This window comes from Atractosteus spatula, chromosome 5, assembly GCF_055471065.1.
Source record: "Atractosteus spatula isolate fAtrSpa1 chromosome 5, fAtrSpa1.hap1, whole genome shotgun sequence".
In the NCBI taxonomy this organism is placed as follows: domain Eukaryota; kingdom Metazoa; phylum Chordata; class Actinopteri; order Semionotiformes; family Lepisosteidae; genus Atractosteus; species Atractosteus spatula.
This window is the reverse complement of record NC_142710.1, coordinates 57051839-57068897: the sequence shown is the minus strand read 5'-3', so window position 1 is coordinate 57068897 and position 17059 is coordinate 57051839. Positions and strand designations below refer to the sequence as shown.

Below are 17059 nucleotides of genomic sequence, written 5' to 3'. Positions count from 1 at the left end.
TCATAGAAAAATTTTACAAATTTTGAATAAAGCATAAAATCGTGAACTTTGTGAAAGTACTGTAAGTTGCAAGGTTGTCACAAACTCATGGTCTTGCCGTGGGCAAGAGCAAGAGTTTGCGCAAATTGTGACATGAAATGTTCCTTCCTGCTCACTAGTCACTGTAATGACTACTGTAATGTGATGTATGAGCGAATAAGTACTGTCTGTGCAGAAGACATTTCACCTCAAAAAGTTTCCACCATGCCCTGCATGCAGAGTTAACAATAACGTTCAATTTATTGGCAAAACCATCTTGAAATCAAGACCAATATTTTTAGTAGATTAAAGGCCTGCTTCTTTACAGTGTAATAGGACCACTTTAAGAGTGTTTTCTTCTTTACAGTTTATTTAAATATTTGCCTGTTAAGTCGTACTTTCAGACACAGTTGAGATTTTTCAGTAAGTCTGAAGGAAAGCATTGATTACATTATTTAAGCTAACCTTGCCTGATAAGTGGCAATGTCATTCATTTTTGAAAATGCATTCAAGATTTTTTACATCTGTGCAATATGTGCAGTATGTGAGGTAGTGTAGGAGGTAGAGGGTTAAATTAATCTATGTGGTACAAATTTATGATTGGGCAGAGAGAGAACTGGGGCTCTGAGACCCAAACAGATTCCAGAACGTAGTGTTCCTGGGTGTCAAATCATTAGTCAGACAAGGTCAGAAGACAGGTCAGAGAAGTGGGAAGATCATAATATACTGTATGTGGCTCTTCCCTTTACCCAACTTTTTAAATGCAGCTTTTAGGCATTTTAGGCATTTTTAGGCAGAGAAGAAATGTAGATAAGATGCAGAACAGCTGCAGTAAATAAAGTTGAAACTTTTCTCAGTTCCCATCTTCTGAGAGTTATGTTCCCATTTACAGTGTACACCTTAAAAACAAATACTGCCAGAATGTCAGATTTGTAGTTAAAATGACAAAAAATGCTTAAAACAAACTTTCATCATTGTTCTTTTTAGTGAAACTAAAATCCTGTTAGTTTTGGGCACTGTGGTTGTTCAACTGAACAATTGAATCATATACACTTCACTTGGAAAGGCTCTTCAAATTTATCCTAATCAGTTGGCTGTGCTTTCCAGCATCTCGGCTGCTGATTTTAATGGGATGCAGCAGGTTGGGCCTGTGCTTCCCACACGGTGTGTCATTTATAGAGTGTCTCACTCCACAGGCGAGTGGCCATGATGAAGAACCTGCTGGCCCCCTATGAACAGAGACCCTGGGCACAGACCAACTGGATCCTGGTGCGACTTTGGAGGGTCAGTACCTTCTGAGCAACTCGCTGCTTTTCTGTATAATGGCTCACTGCTGATCCTTCGGGCTACACTTGATTGTCTCTCACTTTGTCACATTGTGCATCTCCCACTGCCTGGATGTTCTAACACATTCAGCCCATCTCCCACCCTCTCCCCTGAGCCTGCCAAATCCCCTGAAGATTAAAAGTTGATGAACTCTGATTTCTCGTGCTCCCAGCATGTTTTTATAGCTCTGATAGATGACGGATTATTTCCAGGGACAGTGAAATAGTGTGAATTCATTCTGAAGGCCAGGTTAAAGATTAATTGGCTGCTTCTTGTTCTCAGGGCTGTGGATTTGGCTACAGGTACACACGATTGCCCCACCTGTTGAAAACCAAACCTGAGGATGCAAACCTACCCAGCCTGCAGAGTAAGTGTCATTCTCAATCGCTCTACTTTGTTCTTCCATTAATTACTGTTGCTTTTACTTTTGAGGCTTGGAAATGCATCAATTTGCTTCTTAGTCTTAGCCTGTCAATCTGTCTCTTTCAGGCTGCCAATATATCTGTCTGTCTGATAGTCTCTTCATTTGAATTTGAAAGTCTTACATTGTTTCCTAAAATAAGAATCAGCTTGATAAAGTACATTCAATTATTTTTATATCAACACTTTTTAAAAATCTGCAATTTCATGATGTCAATTATTTTGAGCACTCATTATACAGCATTAGGTAAGAAGTTTTATTGTGAAAGCAAACTGTCATTTGTGTATTGCTAAAAATAAAACAGCCACTGCTAAAGACACTTCTTGCAGTACAGCATCGTAAATGGCACTTGTGCTCAACAGTTATGAATCATTTGAGGAGTACCATCATGTTTAATAGCTTAATCACAGTTCTAAAAATAGTAGTAGCAGTAAAAAAAATTAAATCCTGTGTGATTTTGGACAAATTACAACGCATGGAATAATGGGGTCAGGAAGCTGGAAATGATTAATTTTCATCACATTATGGTGCATAACTATACCGACAGGCAATTTTTTAAGAATCCAGTTCTTTTTTTATTCCGGGATACTTCGATGTCCTTTTGCAAACGCTTGAAGAAAAAAGCTCTATGCAAAGGTGTTTATACAGTTGTACACTGAGATACTTTCCAGAGTCAAACAGTGGCATAGACAGGATGTCACACTGCAGCCTGTATGCCGCCAGGAAGAGGCTGTTACCACTTGTGATCTTATAAGAAATAGAATTCAAAACATGCTTTATTTTCTTCTGTTCCACTTCTGAAACACGGCAGCAATGTGTCTCTTTTTATTTCATTAGAGTCAAACTTACTTGTGCATGTGAAACAGTGCTTGTGTCTTCTTCTGCCTGCATTATAGCATACAGTACGAATTAATAATAAATAAAATAAAAGAATGTTTAGCAGGGAGTAAGCTGAATTGTAAGTACCTGCTGTACTTCTTAAAAGCTTTTTGCCAATACGATCTGTGCACAGAAGGAGGGTGGCCACTCGCTTCCCTAAAAATGTCCATGACTCAGTGCCTTCATCACATTAATTTTACTGCCAGTTAAAATTAATCATTGCACTTACTCATTCATGTATACTCAGCAGTTTTATGTTTCTGTTTTGCATGAGAATTCATCACATTGTCATTATTATAGATGCAAAAGAGTCTACAATTCCTTGAAGCCATGAATCAAAACTTCTTAAAACTCTTTTGTGTCCTTAATGGATATCTCAAGTTGAATTAGGGGTTTACTTGGAAAACAATAGATTAAGGAAGTCAATGCAGGTGGAGTTGTGGAAAAACGAAAAATGAAAAAGAGGATCAATAAAGAAACACTTAAAATGGCCTTAGGTGTGTTTTTTCATTTATTTCAAGTAATAATTTACTTTGTTCGAGGTCTCCATTTCTTTGAGCCATTAATGAGCTTCAAGTGTCTGTTTGTAACATTCCTTAAATAGAACTGATTGGACTTTCATGCCTTCTTTCATACAGTAAAGGTTTTTGCTGGATATATTGTTATTACATTTTTGAGACAGCTCCTTATTAAACTGATCAAACAAAATCCAAATGCAAAACAAATGAATGAAGAAATAATTGAGGAGAACTAATTGGACATTTGTGCAAAAGCACCCTGTTTAGAAAGTATAATGAACTATACATAGTAATGAACGTACAGTAAGGATATAAGAATATTCACGATTGAGAGGGGACCATTGGACCTATCTAGCTCATTTGTTTTTTTTTTAATAACAAATTGATCTGAGGATCTCAATCAGCCATTACTTGAAGAAAGCCAGGGTATCAGCTTCAACAGCGTGGCTGTATATGTTGTTCCAGGATCCCACAACGCTGTATAAAAAAACAGTTTTTCTGTCCTCCTGTTTTCAATTCACTTCCCTTGTGTAGGTTTCTGCTTGTATTGTCCGTTTCTTTTTATTTTGGATTTTGAAGAAAAATACTGAAATGACTCAATAACTTTGAAGACTTTGAATGTTTGAATTAGGTCCCCCTGTAGTCTAATCTGTTCGCGGTTACAGATATATTTACTTGTTTTAGTTCTTTTACTGTTACAGCTCTAGTGCACTCTGTCATTTGTGGGGGTCATTTGCCAGACATAGCAAAAGCTTGTTGAAGTCTGGGAGAATACAGAATCATTTAATATTGTCTCACAGTTACTCCTTTTAAGTCCAAGATGGCTGGAATAATCAGAAACAACAGCATAAAATGGGAAAACTCTTGAGAATCAAGGAACTTAATCTGATAAAGGAAGATATTCCATGATGTTGTTTAGAATCCCATAAGTGTTACAAAAGTTGTTGATAAGTTGTACAATCCGCTCACCTCAGCAGATCCGATGCCCTCTTCATACATGTCTGGCATATCATGATATGATATCATGATATCAAAGGTTTCTGTCTTCCCTGGCACATGGTGTATACTGTATGTGCTGCCAAAATGAGGTACTGACTTGCTACAATGGCATAGACACCTTAGTCCATCTACTGCTGTCCATTAGCTTGGTTAGCTGCCATCGTAGTGATTAAAAATGTCCCCATCAAGATCAACAGTTGAAGATCCATCATCTTTAAGAGACATGCAGTACTTTTGATCAGTGTTAAAAGAAACTGCTGTTGGCTTACAAACACAATGATAAATCTTCTGGCGTACTGTTTTGAGGTAATGTCCATTAATAAAGTGCTCCAGCGGTGACAAAGTGGAAGGAACTTAATTTGCATTATAATGCCACTGACTCTCAGTTCTTACTGAATGTATACTTTTGCGCATTAATTTAACACTTGAATCCATAATTATTTCATTATTTAGAAATATTAGTTGTTAGTCACAGAATTTCAGGTTACAGTCTCCCTTTAAAAGTAGATTCAGATTTACCAGATAGATTTTAATAGATGTTTTGGTTGCCTTCTACTGAAAACATGAAAGTAGCATATAATATTAGTTAAATCTATATTCTTCATTGTAATTTTGAATAGTGATTTTCCTTAATGAATTCCTCTGACACATAATTAATTGTATTATTGTACAGTCTAATACTTTAGTTACTGAAAAAGTCTAGTACTAATACATCTCAATTGAAAGGTTCATACCACACAAGGTATACCATGGTGTTTAGTTTTATTCTTCTATTGTAAATATATTTTAGGAATTAATGGGAATTTTGAAATACTGAATAAAACCACCTACAGTAGATGTGGAAAAGTGTGGTTATTCCCTTTATTTGTGTTCTGCAGATGAATGGAAGCACAAACTTTAAGAGATGCTCTTTTGTGTCTTTGTTCAAATTCTAGATTGATGAGAACACATCCTTAATAAGTAAAAAAGGACAGAAGCTTCTAAATCACAGAAAAACTCTCAGTGCTTCAAACACTTTGATACACAAACACTCCTAGATGTCTTCCTCTTGCCAAGTGACTTCTGGCATGTCTGGGCTCTCTCAGAGCCTTAAAACTGTTAAGATCTGTTTATTTCCGTGCGTCACAAGCTTTTTTTCTCCCTGTTTTGTCCAGCTTAACAAGATTGCTCATTCAGTAACCAACAGATGCGACTTCCAGAAATGAATCTAATCATAGAGAATGTTTTATCACCATTCCTTATTGTAATGCTTTATAAATTTACCTTGTTTACTATACTGGTCACTTTAGTATCAGATAATATTTTATTTAGACAAGTGTGGCTTATGTTCTAATAAGTAAATATTTGAAAGAACTGTGTATTTGTATATGATTTGTACTGTACTAGTGCTGTACTATATATGGTGTGCTGCCACTATAATACAAACACTGTCAGAAACAGACTGGATAATTTTACTCTCGGTTGACCTTGATATCTATAGTTAAAATATATTAGAAAATAAAAAATCCTGTTTTTTTAGGATGACTGTTTTTAACATATGATATGTATCCAAAACAGGCTTTGTGAGATTACAGCTGTTATATGTTATAAGTCTAAAACGTAACTCCTAAAGGGCTTCTGTCTCTCCAGAATTTTCTCTACAGTTCTGCATCGGTCTAATTATTAACTGGTCATGTTTAAAATCATATCCGGGTTTTCAGAGTTTCAAGGTTTAGAGGGGTCCAGATACCTTGTATTTTGAGCTGGAATCATGTACACAAAATAAAATGCTACAGTAAATAATGTAAATTTAGCAAATGATTAGCCCAATTTCATGACTGATTTTAAGTTGTGTTGAAAACCTGAAGACCTGTGGCCTTTGATTGGTGTTTGAGGCCCCCTGGATTAAACTGTATTTTACAGAATATTAGTTTATTCTGACATGATTGCCAGTGCTTTTCTCTAAAGAAAAGGTGGGGTGCATTAGCACACCCCTTTTCCAGAACTGCCCAATCCTGAATCATTGGATTCCAGTTCATTCTGGGTTTTCATTTCACATTAATTCAAGAATACTTGGTTGGATTAACTTTCAGATGGACCCTTTTTGCCGCTCTAAAATAGTTTGCAGTATAATTTACTTGAAGGCCGCAAATTAGTTGAACTAAAGGTAACTGACGGTGGAATAAGAACCTGGCTATGCTGGGGTCATGACGACCAGGATTGGAAAGCCTTCTTCTGGACTGTATGAAATATACTGTACATAGTAAGTGGTGTAGTTTATGCCTCTCAAGATCACAGCTTGGATCGGTCTTGGTTAGGCCAAAGTTGCTCAGATAGGTGTCCCCGATTTCCTAATAGGCAAATACAGGGAATCCTGTTCTTGCTGTTTTCACCCTGATGTTTAATGTTGTTTTTTCTTTATCTTGTGTTCCATTTTTTGGTGCATGTTTTCCAGGAGATTTGTCAATTGCTAGTTTTCAGAGTAAGTGTTTTCCTCTTTTAGTTCTCACCCTTTTCCACCCTCTGTCCCTCCTCCCATCCTACCGCTCTTGAGTGGTACTGTGGCCCCACCTTCGAAACCGTCACCTGGGATCTTTTCTCTCTCTGGCTGCACCTGAGGACACTCTTTTCATTCTTCATCCGGATTTTAATTCAGTTACTGTGGTGTCTTCCAAGTATGTGATTACAGGAGAGCAGGCGAAACAAGCTTTTGTTTGTTCCTCCTTGGTTGAGAGAGAACTTTGAAAAGGCCTTTTCATGTCATACTGATTTAATGACTGAGTTTGGAAGGAGAAGTGCAGTGCACCTCACACTTCATCAGATTCAGTTCACTGAAAGATGAGGCTCCTGGCATTTTATTCATTAGCATTTTCAGGTGAATGAAGTACTAGAAGACTACTGGAATAAACTCATCAGCTATTCAACCATTATAGGAAAATATTCACAGTCTTACATGTAGAGCATAGACCGAGCCAAAAACCTCTGCATCAGTGCTATTCCCTGCTCTTTCTGCTCCTTATTTTTAATCACCAGCATACAGTTCGTATCCACAAGCTAATTATTCACTGGTCATGCAGCGTGAAAATTAATGCTAACACAATCCATAATGGGACGTTTCTTTCTTCTCAAAGAACTCCACGTATTTATTCCTCAGTTTTACTTACCGTGTCAGAAATTCTGAAATAGGTGTCCTGTCTTTGCATTTTTTTAATTATGTTTTCTTTAATTATTTTATTGTTCTGGGTTTTACTGAAACAAACGTTTATACAATTAGTGTTGATTTTCTATCAGTACCCTTTAGGAAACACATTGCAGGAATAAAAACAGACATTAACTGCACATGGGGTTTGACCAGGGAGGTTTCATAGGGGATGGGCACAGTGACTCTCTGTAATGGCTGTCTATTCTATGGATGTCCTTAAGAGTGAAAAGCAGCCCATTTCTCTCTGTGAGCTTCAAGAGTATCAGCTTGTACTGATAACAACAGAGCATAGCACTAAGGATAATACACCTTGTTCAATTGTGAGTGCTTGATATTGCACTGTTTAATTTAATTATTTTAGATCATTTTAACATTTAATCCAGAATGTAATAATAGATTTTCCTCATGTCTTCTAAAGTAAATCATTACCTGTAGCCATTCCCTATATTTGCACATCACCCATGCTGTACAGTGCCTTCCCCACTGTCTTATTCCTCCACACATTTAAAGGAACTGTTTTTGCAATGAGCTCTCTTTAATTCAAATTCATGCCTTATTTCCTATCCTCCTGGATTGATCATATAATTGCCTGTTTTTGCTATTATTCAGTATTGGTCAGTAAAACAATGTGTTTGCTCCCGTAACTATTTGTGCCTTGTTGTCCAAATGTTTAATAGTCTGAAGTTTATAATTCTAAATAGATATGACAACAAAGGTAATTATTTTATTTTGATGTATTTGCTTCTTCTTTGTTTTGTTAAATATTGTATACAGTGGGGTACAATAAGCAGTACAGCATCCATAAGGTGACTCACAATTTGTTTTCTTAAAAGGTCAGTTATATGACCCTTTTGGTAAGGAAGGTGATCTAACAGTGCTGTACGGTGCTGTACGGTGCTCTTGGGCAAAACCAGCAATGTCTTGTTCCCTGAAGATTGTGCAAGAATTAAATTCTGCACCTAATTTTATCCCCTTTAGCATTGCAGATTTTTTTTCCCCACAAGTCTTCTCTGCTTGTGAGCAATCACATAAATAAAAGCTTAGTCAGGAGTTCCAAACACTAGGAACACAGAAAGTAAGCAGTCTTCTTTTATAAACTTCTGTGACCTTTGTTAGTTTCCTGAAAACCTAGTCATTAGAAATTACTCCCTCCTTATTTATAGCCTGATTGCAGTTGCCAATTTATGGTATCCCAGGAGGTGTTGTGTAGCAGAGAACATCATCAGCACATACAGTAATTAAACTAAAGGTTATTCTTCTTTAAGTGAACAAATTGTTCTGCTAGCTAATTGTTTTTATATGGAGCCTTGAGAGCTTCTCCTCCCTGCGGTATACAGTCAAAGACTCTTATAATGCAGTGGGGAGTCTCTGTACACTTCCTGAACCCTGATAAGGTATAAACTCTTTCAAGCTCAATTGCAGAGGAGAAAAAGCCTGAGCACTGGCTGGAGGTTGCAGCGATAATAGGAGTTAAGAGATGCCTCAGCCTTGCAATTAGGCTTGTGCGGGGAAGATTGATTGTGCAAGCTTTGTGCTCAGGCGAAGAGCGTGATCAATGTTAGGGTGTCATCCTGTGAGCACACATACAGTACGATCACACAAAAATCCTGCAAACTGGGAAAGAGATCACCAGCCTTGGCTTTTCATTCTATTGCAATTCTTTGTTCAACCCAATGATTGTTTTAAGTCACATTCGTAATCAAAGCTCTGTAGGACATAAGGGCTAGTCTCTTGATGGCATAGACTGGGTAGATTTTGGGTTGCTCTTCATGCAGACTGATACAGTAGTTTTGTTCCTGATCCCTTGTTCACCCATTCCCAACTTTTAGTTAGATTAATAGATGTTTTGTTACAATCTATTTTGTGATGTATGCATACTTGTGTAATTAAATTGGCGTTCAAATATGATGATTAATATATAAAGTATATTGATCTTGATGACCTCTTGCTAGCAAAAGAACTGATTTAGCAGAGGGAATACAGGTGCATATCTGCATGTTTTGACATTAATGAAATAAAATGTGACAAAGATATATGAAAAGGAGTACCAAACAGGAGAGCATAATGGGAAAAATATACATGTTCAAATTTATTCATGCCCTGCAACTATGCTTAAAATAAGTATTGTACATTTATTTCTTTATTCATCCATTCATCTTCTAATCGCTTTTTCAAATTCAGGGGCTCTCAGCAAGCACTGGGCACAAGGCAGGGTATACAGACACACACATACTCATACCTAGTTCCAATTTTCCCTGAAGCCAGTTAGCCTAACAGTATGTCTTTGGACTGTTGGAGGAAACTGTAGCACATGGAGAAAACCCACGCACATATGGGGAAAACATACAGAATTGACTCGCAAGTACAAACGGACAACCTGGGCAAAGTGGAGAGGTTCTGCCCAGAGGAGTGGTCAAGAGAAGTTGGGCACCCTACTAAATGGCTACAGGAAGCAGCTCATCAAAGTTATCAAAGCCAGAGCAAGGTCCACAGATTACTAATTGCTGGGATATGGGTAAATTTGACAACTCAACAAAAAACGTTGATATTTCTCTCTGCTTTTCAGCATGAAATTAAATGGTACTTGTTGCAGTGTTGACAGTCGTCCTGATTTCTTAGTTTTGGATTCATGTGTCCTAAAATATAGTGAATGTGCACCTGTATTTTAACATTAAATCTTGTGTTAGTTACAATTGAAGTGTATGAATATGTATACAGTATGTACATACTGTGTAAATAATAAACTTGTCCAAGGTTTATCGTCCACTGCTAGACAATACCTTTCCACAGGTAATCCAGTACACTTTTGTCTATTTTCCCTATATACTCCTACAAACTTAGTTTTCATATGCATCTTTAACCAAGTGACCTTCATAGAACTCCTAGTACTGAAATGTTTAATCTTGAATTACAGTACTCAGCAAAGTAGTACTCTATCTTATTTCAATCTTTTTTTCCCCTCTACCTCATTTCTAAATTCCTCACAACCGGGTGTTAAGAATCACATTTGGTAGTGGAAGGGATTAATGATTTCTGCCTTCCACAAATGTATTTGAGCATTTAAACCGGGATCAGGTCAAAAGTGAAATATTTGGCAATATAGCCATGATTATGAAGACAAAGAGGATAATTCATAGTCAATTCAGAATGAAAACCAGGAACCTAAAAGGCAGTTTGGGGCTTTTTATATGATTTTGTTTCACTTTGGCCTGAGCTGTGCCAGTTAAAGAGCAGTGAAAGAATGTCATCCACCATTTAAAAATTGTGCTGCCATTTTATTCCAATTATTAATCTCAAAAGTACATCCTTGTGAGGCTGTTTGGTTGTGTACACTAAATACAGTTGTATTTAAGAATATATGCAGTCTTATGTAGACATGAGTTTTATACAAGTGCCCTTACAACTGGTTATACCACGGATGTGTCTTCCAATTGCTTCCAGAGCCCTGTCCCTCGCTTCTGCTCCAGAGACACATGGCAGAGCTGTTGAGCCAAGACAAAGAGATGGCTGCCAGTTTCCTCAACAGCGTCCTCAACCAGCTCAACTGGGCCTTCTCCGAGTTCATAGGCATGATCCAGGAGGTGGTATCGTGTGTGTGTGGTTATTAGTGTCACAGTTACACACAGTTACACTTGACCCCAAAATGTTTACTTCACACACTTTGGCGTCCCATTCAGAGAAACATGCTCGCTTGTCTGTCTTGTTAACACTGCTGAAAAGAGGATAAGTCCTGGCCTGATAAGCTTATGTGGCTCAGATATGGAAATTACCTGTCTACTTAATATCACTTAAAAGAATGCCACCGAGACATATATGGTGATGCATAATTAAGAAACGTTCAAGAATAATTTGCAATCAAATTTGTGATGATTATGAAATCAAGCCCTACTGCTCCTGCTTAGAAACTTTAGAGCCTGATGAGAGAGTTCCTCTCTGAAGTGTTATCGAGTGATAAATAATTCACCTCATGATAGATAATGATTCTGGTCTGGACCATATTCTGTATGTTTTAGTCTTTCATTGTTGAACAGTCAAGATTCTTGTAGCTACTATAGAGGCAAGTAAGGACCATTAGCTATTGTAGAAACCTTACAGTACTTCACATATTCTTTAAAAGAATTAAATTGATTTTTATTAAAGTAGCAACTCACCACATTACCAGATTATTGATCCTGACAGTTTTTTAAAGAACTTGATGAGCGTCTCTAATCAATTAACTGTCAAAATCCTGGCAGGTCTAGCAGGCTGAATAGCCTTTTCTCATTTGTAACCTTTTTAAAGATCTTCTGTTCCCAACTCTCTGGTACATTTTGATCTTGCAATAAAAAAGTTGGGAATAAAAATGACCTCAACAGGTTTATGTGTTTCTTCATTACTGGTCATGCTGTGATCAGACTTTATGGGCAGCTCGGAGTGCCTCACACAGTAATGGGAAGGAATTATAAGACAGCAGGATCTCAGATGGGCAGTTTGTCAGACCACCAACCACAGCCCCATAAAGCCTTTATGCACTGCTGCCATGTGCATTATATGTTAATAATATGAAATTCTTCAATTTGGCATGCGTCCTTACTCATTGTTTTCCACGGGGAAGGACAAACAGAAGATCTGAGAGTTGATTTTATTAACGCATGTTTGTTTACACCGGAAAATGCCACTGGCATGCAATTTGCATAATTGTATTCTACAGCCATTCAGCACTGACTTAATGAAAATTCTTTTGTTTGTCTCAAATTTTAAGATAACCCATTTGTGTTGAGTCAGATTGTCTGCGAAGTGCACCTAAAATGAAGCAGACACAAAATCTTTTGGTCTCAATTTTTGTGTTGGAGCGAAGAACGCATATAAATGGCTTTGTTAAAAATACAGTGCAATCGCTAATGGGGTGTATGTAGACAAACTGTGTATTCAAACAACTACACATTCATATCTAATCGATCCACAGAAATGTGTTTACTTAGAATGCATTGTATTTTGCTTTATTATAACTCGGGTACTGTATGTCCTCATGAGTTACAATACATTTATTCCAATTGCAATCAGACTTTTACCCTCCCGTGGCCTAGCATTCAACTTGATGAAGAGAAAGCATGTCCAGCAGCACTCTGAATAAATCTCTCCTTTCAGATCCAGCAGGCTGCAGAACGCCCTGAGCGCAACTTTGTGGACACGCGCCAGCTAAAAGTGTGTGCCACCTGCTTCGACCTGTCCGTCAGCCTGCTGCGTGTGCTGGAGATGACCGTCACTCTGGTGCCAGAAATCTTCCTGGATTGGACCCGTCCTTCTGCAGAACTGCTGCTACGGCGACTGGCACAGGTAGGAGGTGGCGCTATGAAACCAGGGACCAATTTGTGACCTGGGAGGAACAGGGGAGTAGAATAAGACTGAAACAGCGTGTATTGCAAGGACAGACTAGCCTACCAGCACAGGGATTGCTCTGAAAAAGGCCCATAATATCACACGCAGATTTACACTTACAGCTGGCGATTGTCAATTTGCCTCTTTTTAATTTTTTATACTGTATATAATTATCCTAAAACACAAAAAATCCCTTTGAGGAAACTGCATGGTGGGCGAGCATGCTAATGTTGCTAAGGCTTTGACACTGGACTTTAGAGCATTTTGTGTCAAGTCTTCTTTTGCACTACAGGCAACCTGGTTTCAAAAACAGGTTCAGAAGGCCTTTTTGTTATATAATAGATGGTTAAACTTGCAAGTGGAAATCTGAACAGAGAAGGCCAAAAAAAAGTCAATTTACTGCAAATTAAAGGTTATGTGTCAAGTAAGAAGTGAGAACATAGTAGATGTAATTAAATTTCCACTCTAAGCAACTCCACTTAAAAACTTTCTCCAAAGGGTCCCCAGAACTTTTTTCATCTCCATTCTCACCTGACCCTGAGTCTTTTACACACTGCTGCTAAAAGTGTGTGGAGTTACTGTAGCAATGTGACTTCAGTCAGTACTAAATTGGATCCCCAAATTCATTAATCAGATGGCCACAGCATATGTGTGCCTTACATACTGTTCTGCCCTGTGACTCAATACAAAATTGATTTTATTTTATTTTTTTTAGATCAAGTGTAATGAAAATATTGAAACCTGACCACAGCTGCACCTGGTCAGCAGTTTTCCATCAAAACAGGAAAATCAAATTCAGCACATCTGTTAAATGTAACAATCCCTAATTAGATGCTAACTTAGATCTTTATGGTGTAATGAAAGAGTGCTATAGTGACCCAAACCTTTCACTTATCACCTGTTCAGGCCTTGGTCACCTATTGGATTTTTTCCGAGAGGGTTTAGTATTTTTACATTTGCATTATTTTTGTGCCGAACTGATACACAAATCACAACCTATAGAAAGTCTACACACTCTTCCCAAAGTAATACATTTTGTGCCCCAACAGCCTAAAATTATTAAACACATTAGACACATCAAAGGTAAATCAATTCTAATTGATTTTATTTAAGTGTAAAGGTGCTTAAAACATTCTGAAAAGTAATTAAAAATCCAAACCTAGAAAAAATGGGGTGAGTAAGTATATACACCTTTTGTAATAGCACTGTAAGTTAGCTCTGGTGTAACCAATTGCCTTCCGAAACACACAACAAGCTAATTAGCATCCACCTGTGCTCAGCTGTAGTGATTCTGATGTTTTCAGAATAAAATCATCTGTCCCGTTGAGTTCTGGCAGTGTAGATATTCTGTAGGCACTTTACATCTTGGGTGTCTCCATTACGTCATCTGAAGTCGTGCAGAGCTGGTAAGGTGGGGAATATGCACTCCAGCTGCATTTCCTCAGCAGCTGATTCCAGCAATTGTTTGCATTGCATAGTGCCAGGGCTGGGGTGTGAAAGACTATATTAACCCTGTGGCACTAGCGAAATAAAAGCAAGGTGTTCTGTTTTTCACTCCTGATCCACTTTGTTTTTTAAGGTTTTAAAGGTTTGTGTTTTTCATCCAGCTCAATGGAAAATCATTGACATCAGAGTGCAGTGATGTCAAAGCACTTTTTAAAATTATTATGGTTTTTGCATGACCATGTCAGAAAATCCAAATTCTAATTTGTAACTTTAGCTGTAGGCTTAAAAAGCATTCAGTCAGATTACCTAAAGATCAACATCACTGAGATCTGTTGTCTTAAAACGTGGAAACTGAGATAAGTATAGAATCTGCTGAGCTTAGTTTAGTTTAGCAAATTCTTCATCTCCTGGAGCTTTGAGAGAGTTCAGATTTGAATGAAGAGTTGCCTACCTGTGTTGGGGTATTATTGTACTATTTTAGATTTGAGCTTTTTAAATTTTAGATGACTCAGATTTTACTCAGATTTTAAATACTGTGCCATTCCTTAATGGAAAAGTAGACATTTATTTTAGACTAGTAATAGATGATCAGATGTAACTTTGGTATTCCCAGAATGTATTATTCACTGTGTTCTACAATGGAAAAATGTTTTCATCTTTGTAGAAAAAAGTCAGAAAGGCACCATTGAAATGCTCTGAGTTAATATTTTAAGTGCTAAATGTAAATATATCACAATGTGTAGGGAGAGGAAATTGGAGGCTTTTCTTAAGGTAGCCAATTAAGGTTTAAAGTTTAATGCTGGAACTCAACAGGGTACCTAATGGGAAAGCTTGCAAATAGCACATAGCGCTAGATTGATTTTTTTTCTTTAAATGTCCTTGTAAATGAGCAAACCCGAATAAAAACATAACAATTCCTGCCTTTTAAGCCACTATTAAGAAAGCTTCTGATTATTAAGTGCATTAGATTATACCCAAGAGACAATCCCTGCCAATACTCTCTGGTTTAGTAAAGAGTATGATGATGTGGTGAGAAGATGACTTGTGGACACACTGAATCAGATCCAACAGCTTAAGTTGGACCTGGTCAGTGCTGTGATTGGAAACCTATAAGGAAGACCAGGTTGCTACTGTGGGGCTAATCACTCTGAACCAAAATTTCCCATGTAATATCCCGGTATGGTGAGAAGGACAATATGTTGTAAGAGATTATGCTTCAAATGATGCATCAAACCAGAGACATACCTGCTTAGTCATTAATGATCCCATGATCCTCTTCATTAGATCAGGGCTGTTACTCAGTGTCATAGTTAAATTCCTTTTTTTTCTGTTCTATGCACTACATTTCACTCTTATTTCAATTGGTGAAATAATTACCCACTTCTTCACTTGATCTGCTGTTTAGTTTTGGTTGGAGTTAGTCCCCTTCTATCTCTAAACGGATCCTTTGGAATGAAAGTTGCTGTACAGATGCAAGGAATTATCATTTTCTGCTGTGTAATGTTTTGTCCACTGTGGTTTTGATCTGCAAGGTGTCCTCTATTTTGAATTATTTGGCATCTGCAGGTAACTCTAACCTAAGCTAAGCAATGGAATGAGGCTCCGATTAAAGTCTAGCTCCTCTGAGTGACAGTCATTAGCCTGTTAAAATCTGAGTGTGTGACAAGATTCCTGGACAACCAACACTCCTAATTTCCTTGTGATTGACTGCTTTCCTAGAAGAGCCTCTTTATTCCACTTCCCTGAGCAGGGAACATGGTGTTCTGTATTAATAAAGAGCTGATTCAGATCCTACTGTACCTATCCCCTTGGCCATTTTTCAATTACTGGTCCTTGGAACATCTATCACATCAGTTTTCTCCCTTTATTTTAAAAGCCTCCATGTCACAAATTTGAAGGTGGTTTGCAAGCCAGGTCAGCGTTTTTGGAGTCTTTCTCTGAGTCCTTCGCAACAGTGCTGATATTTGCATACCACTGGGCCTCACTAAAAAATCCTAGAAATTTTATGATGAAGGACAAAAACCTGGTGGTTCTCTCAGCTTTGTCATCCGGAGCGAAACTTGTTTACATTTTGCTGAATAACGAAAGGAAATATGTTTCAGCTGTGAAACCTACTTTATGTGTAGGGGGAATGGGGGAAATGTCAGCAATTAGAGGTACAGAGAGCCATAAAAATCGGCGCCGAAAACAGATTCACTCTAACATTTTTCTGTTATGTTTTTTAATAGAAAAGTGTTATGTTTTTATATTTTGTTCGTGTGTTATTATATTTTGACGCATTTCCATTAGACCATTTAAAATATTAAGTTCTGATGATGTTTTACGATTCAGGCATATACCACACCATACAGTTCCTTTAGAAAAAAGTGGTACATTAGTGACACTGCCTCTTCTAAATTCCAGAGAACATCTCCTGAAAAACACAAGAGCGCGCAGAAAGTGCTAAGATCTCTCTTTCTTTTTCACAGTTGTTAAACCAGGTGCTGAACCGCGTGACCGCAGAGAGGAATCTCTTTGATAGGGTTGTCAACCTGCGGCTGCCAGGTACTTCTCCCCTACAGATCCCTGCCATTTCCAATTGAGCAATTTGTGGGACACAACACCAGTCTGAAAAAGGAGACAGCATACAACACTACACAATTATCTTGCTCTGTCTGTAAAAGAGGATGAGTCCTTTGGCCATATATTTTGAGTCGTAGTCTTCAACCAGGTAAAAATGGAGGAACTGTTCAAAACAGGACTGTGATTCAACCATTTGTTGGAAGGATATACATTAGCTTTATCATTATCTGTCTTTGCCAGTTACATTTCACAAAAATGTAACATAACCTTTATAGAAATGTGTCTGTGCAGGATAAAAACTGAAAGAACAAAAAATTTAGTTTCTTCAGGGACTGCCTGCAGTTAAAACTT

At 37.6% G+C, this 17059-nt stretch overlaps 1 protein-coding gene across 1 annotated transcript in view; it reads left to right on the top strand.

The window, feature by feature from the left end:
- The window catches only part of rnf123 (ring finger protein 123), a 126544-nt gene that overhangs the window by 35474 nt on the left and 74011 nt on the right, over window positions 1–17059 (top strand). The window contains exons 30-34 of the mRNA XM_088917257.1: window positions 1215–1302; window positions 1627–1711; window positions 10784–10923; window positions 12470–12658; window positions 16615–16690. Coding sequence (XP_088773383.1) covers window positions 1215–1302; window positions 1627–1711; window positions 10784–10923; window positions 12470–12658; window positions 16615–16690 — 578 coding nt within the window. The remainder of the gene's footprint in view (window positions 1–1214; window positions 1303–1626; window positions 1712–10783; window positions 10924–12469; window positions 12659–16614; window positions 16691–17059) is intronic.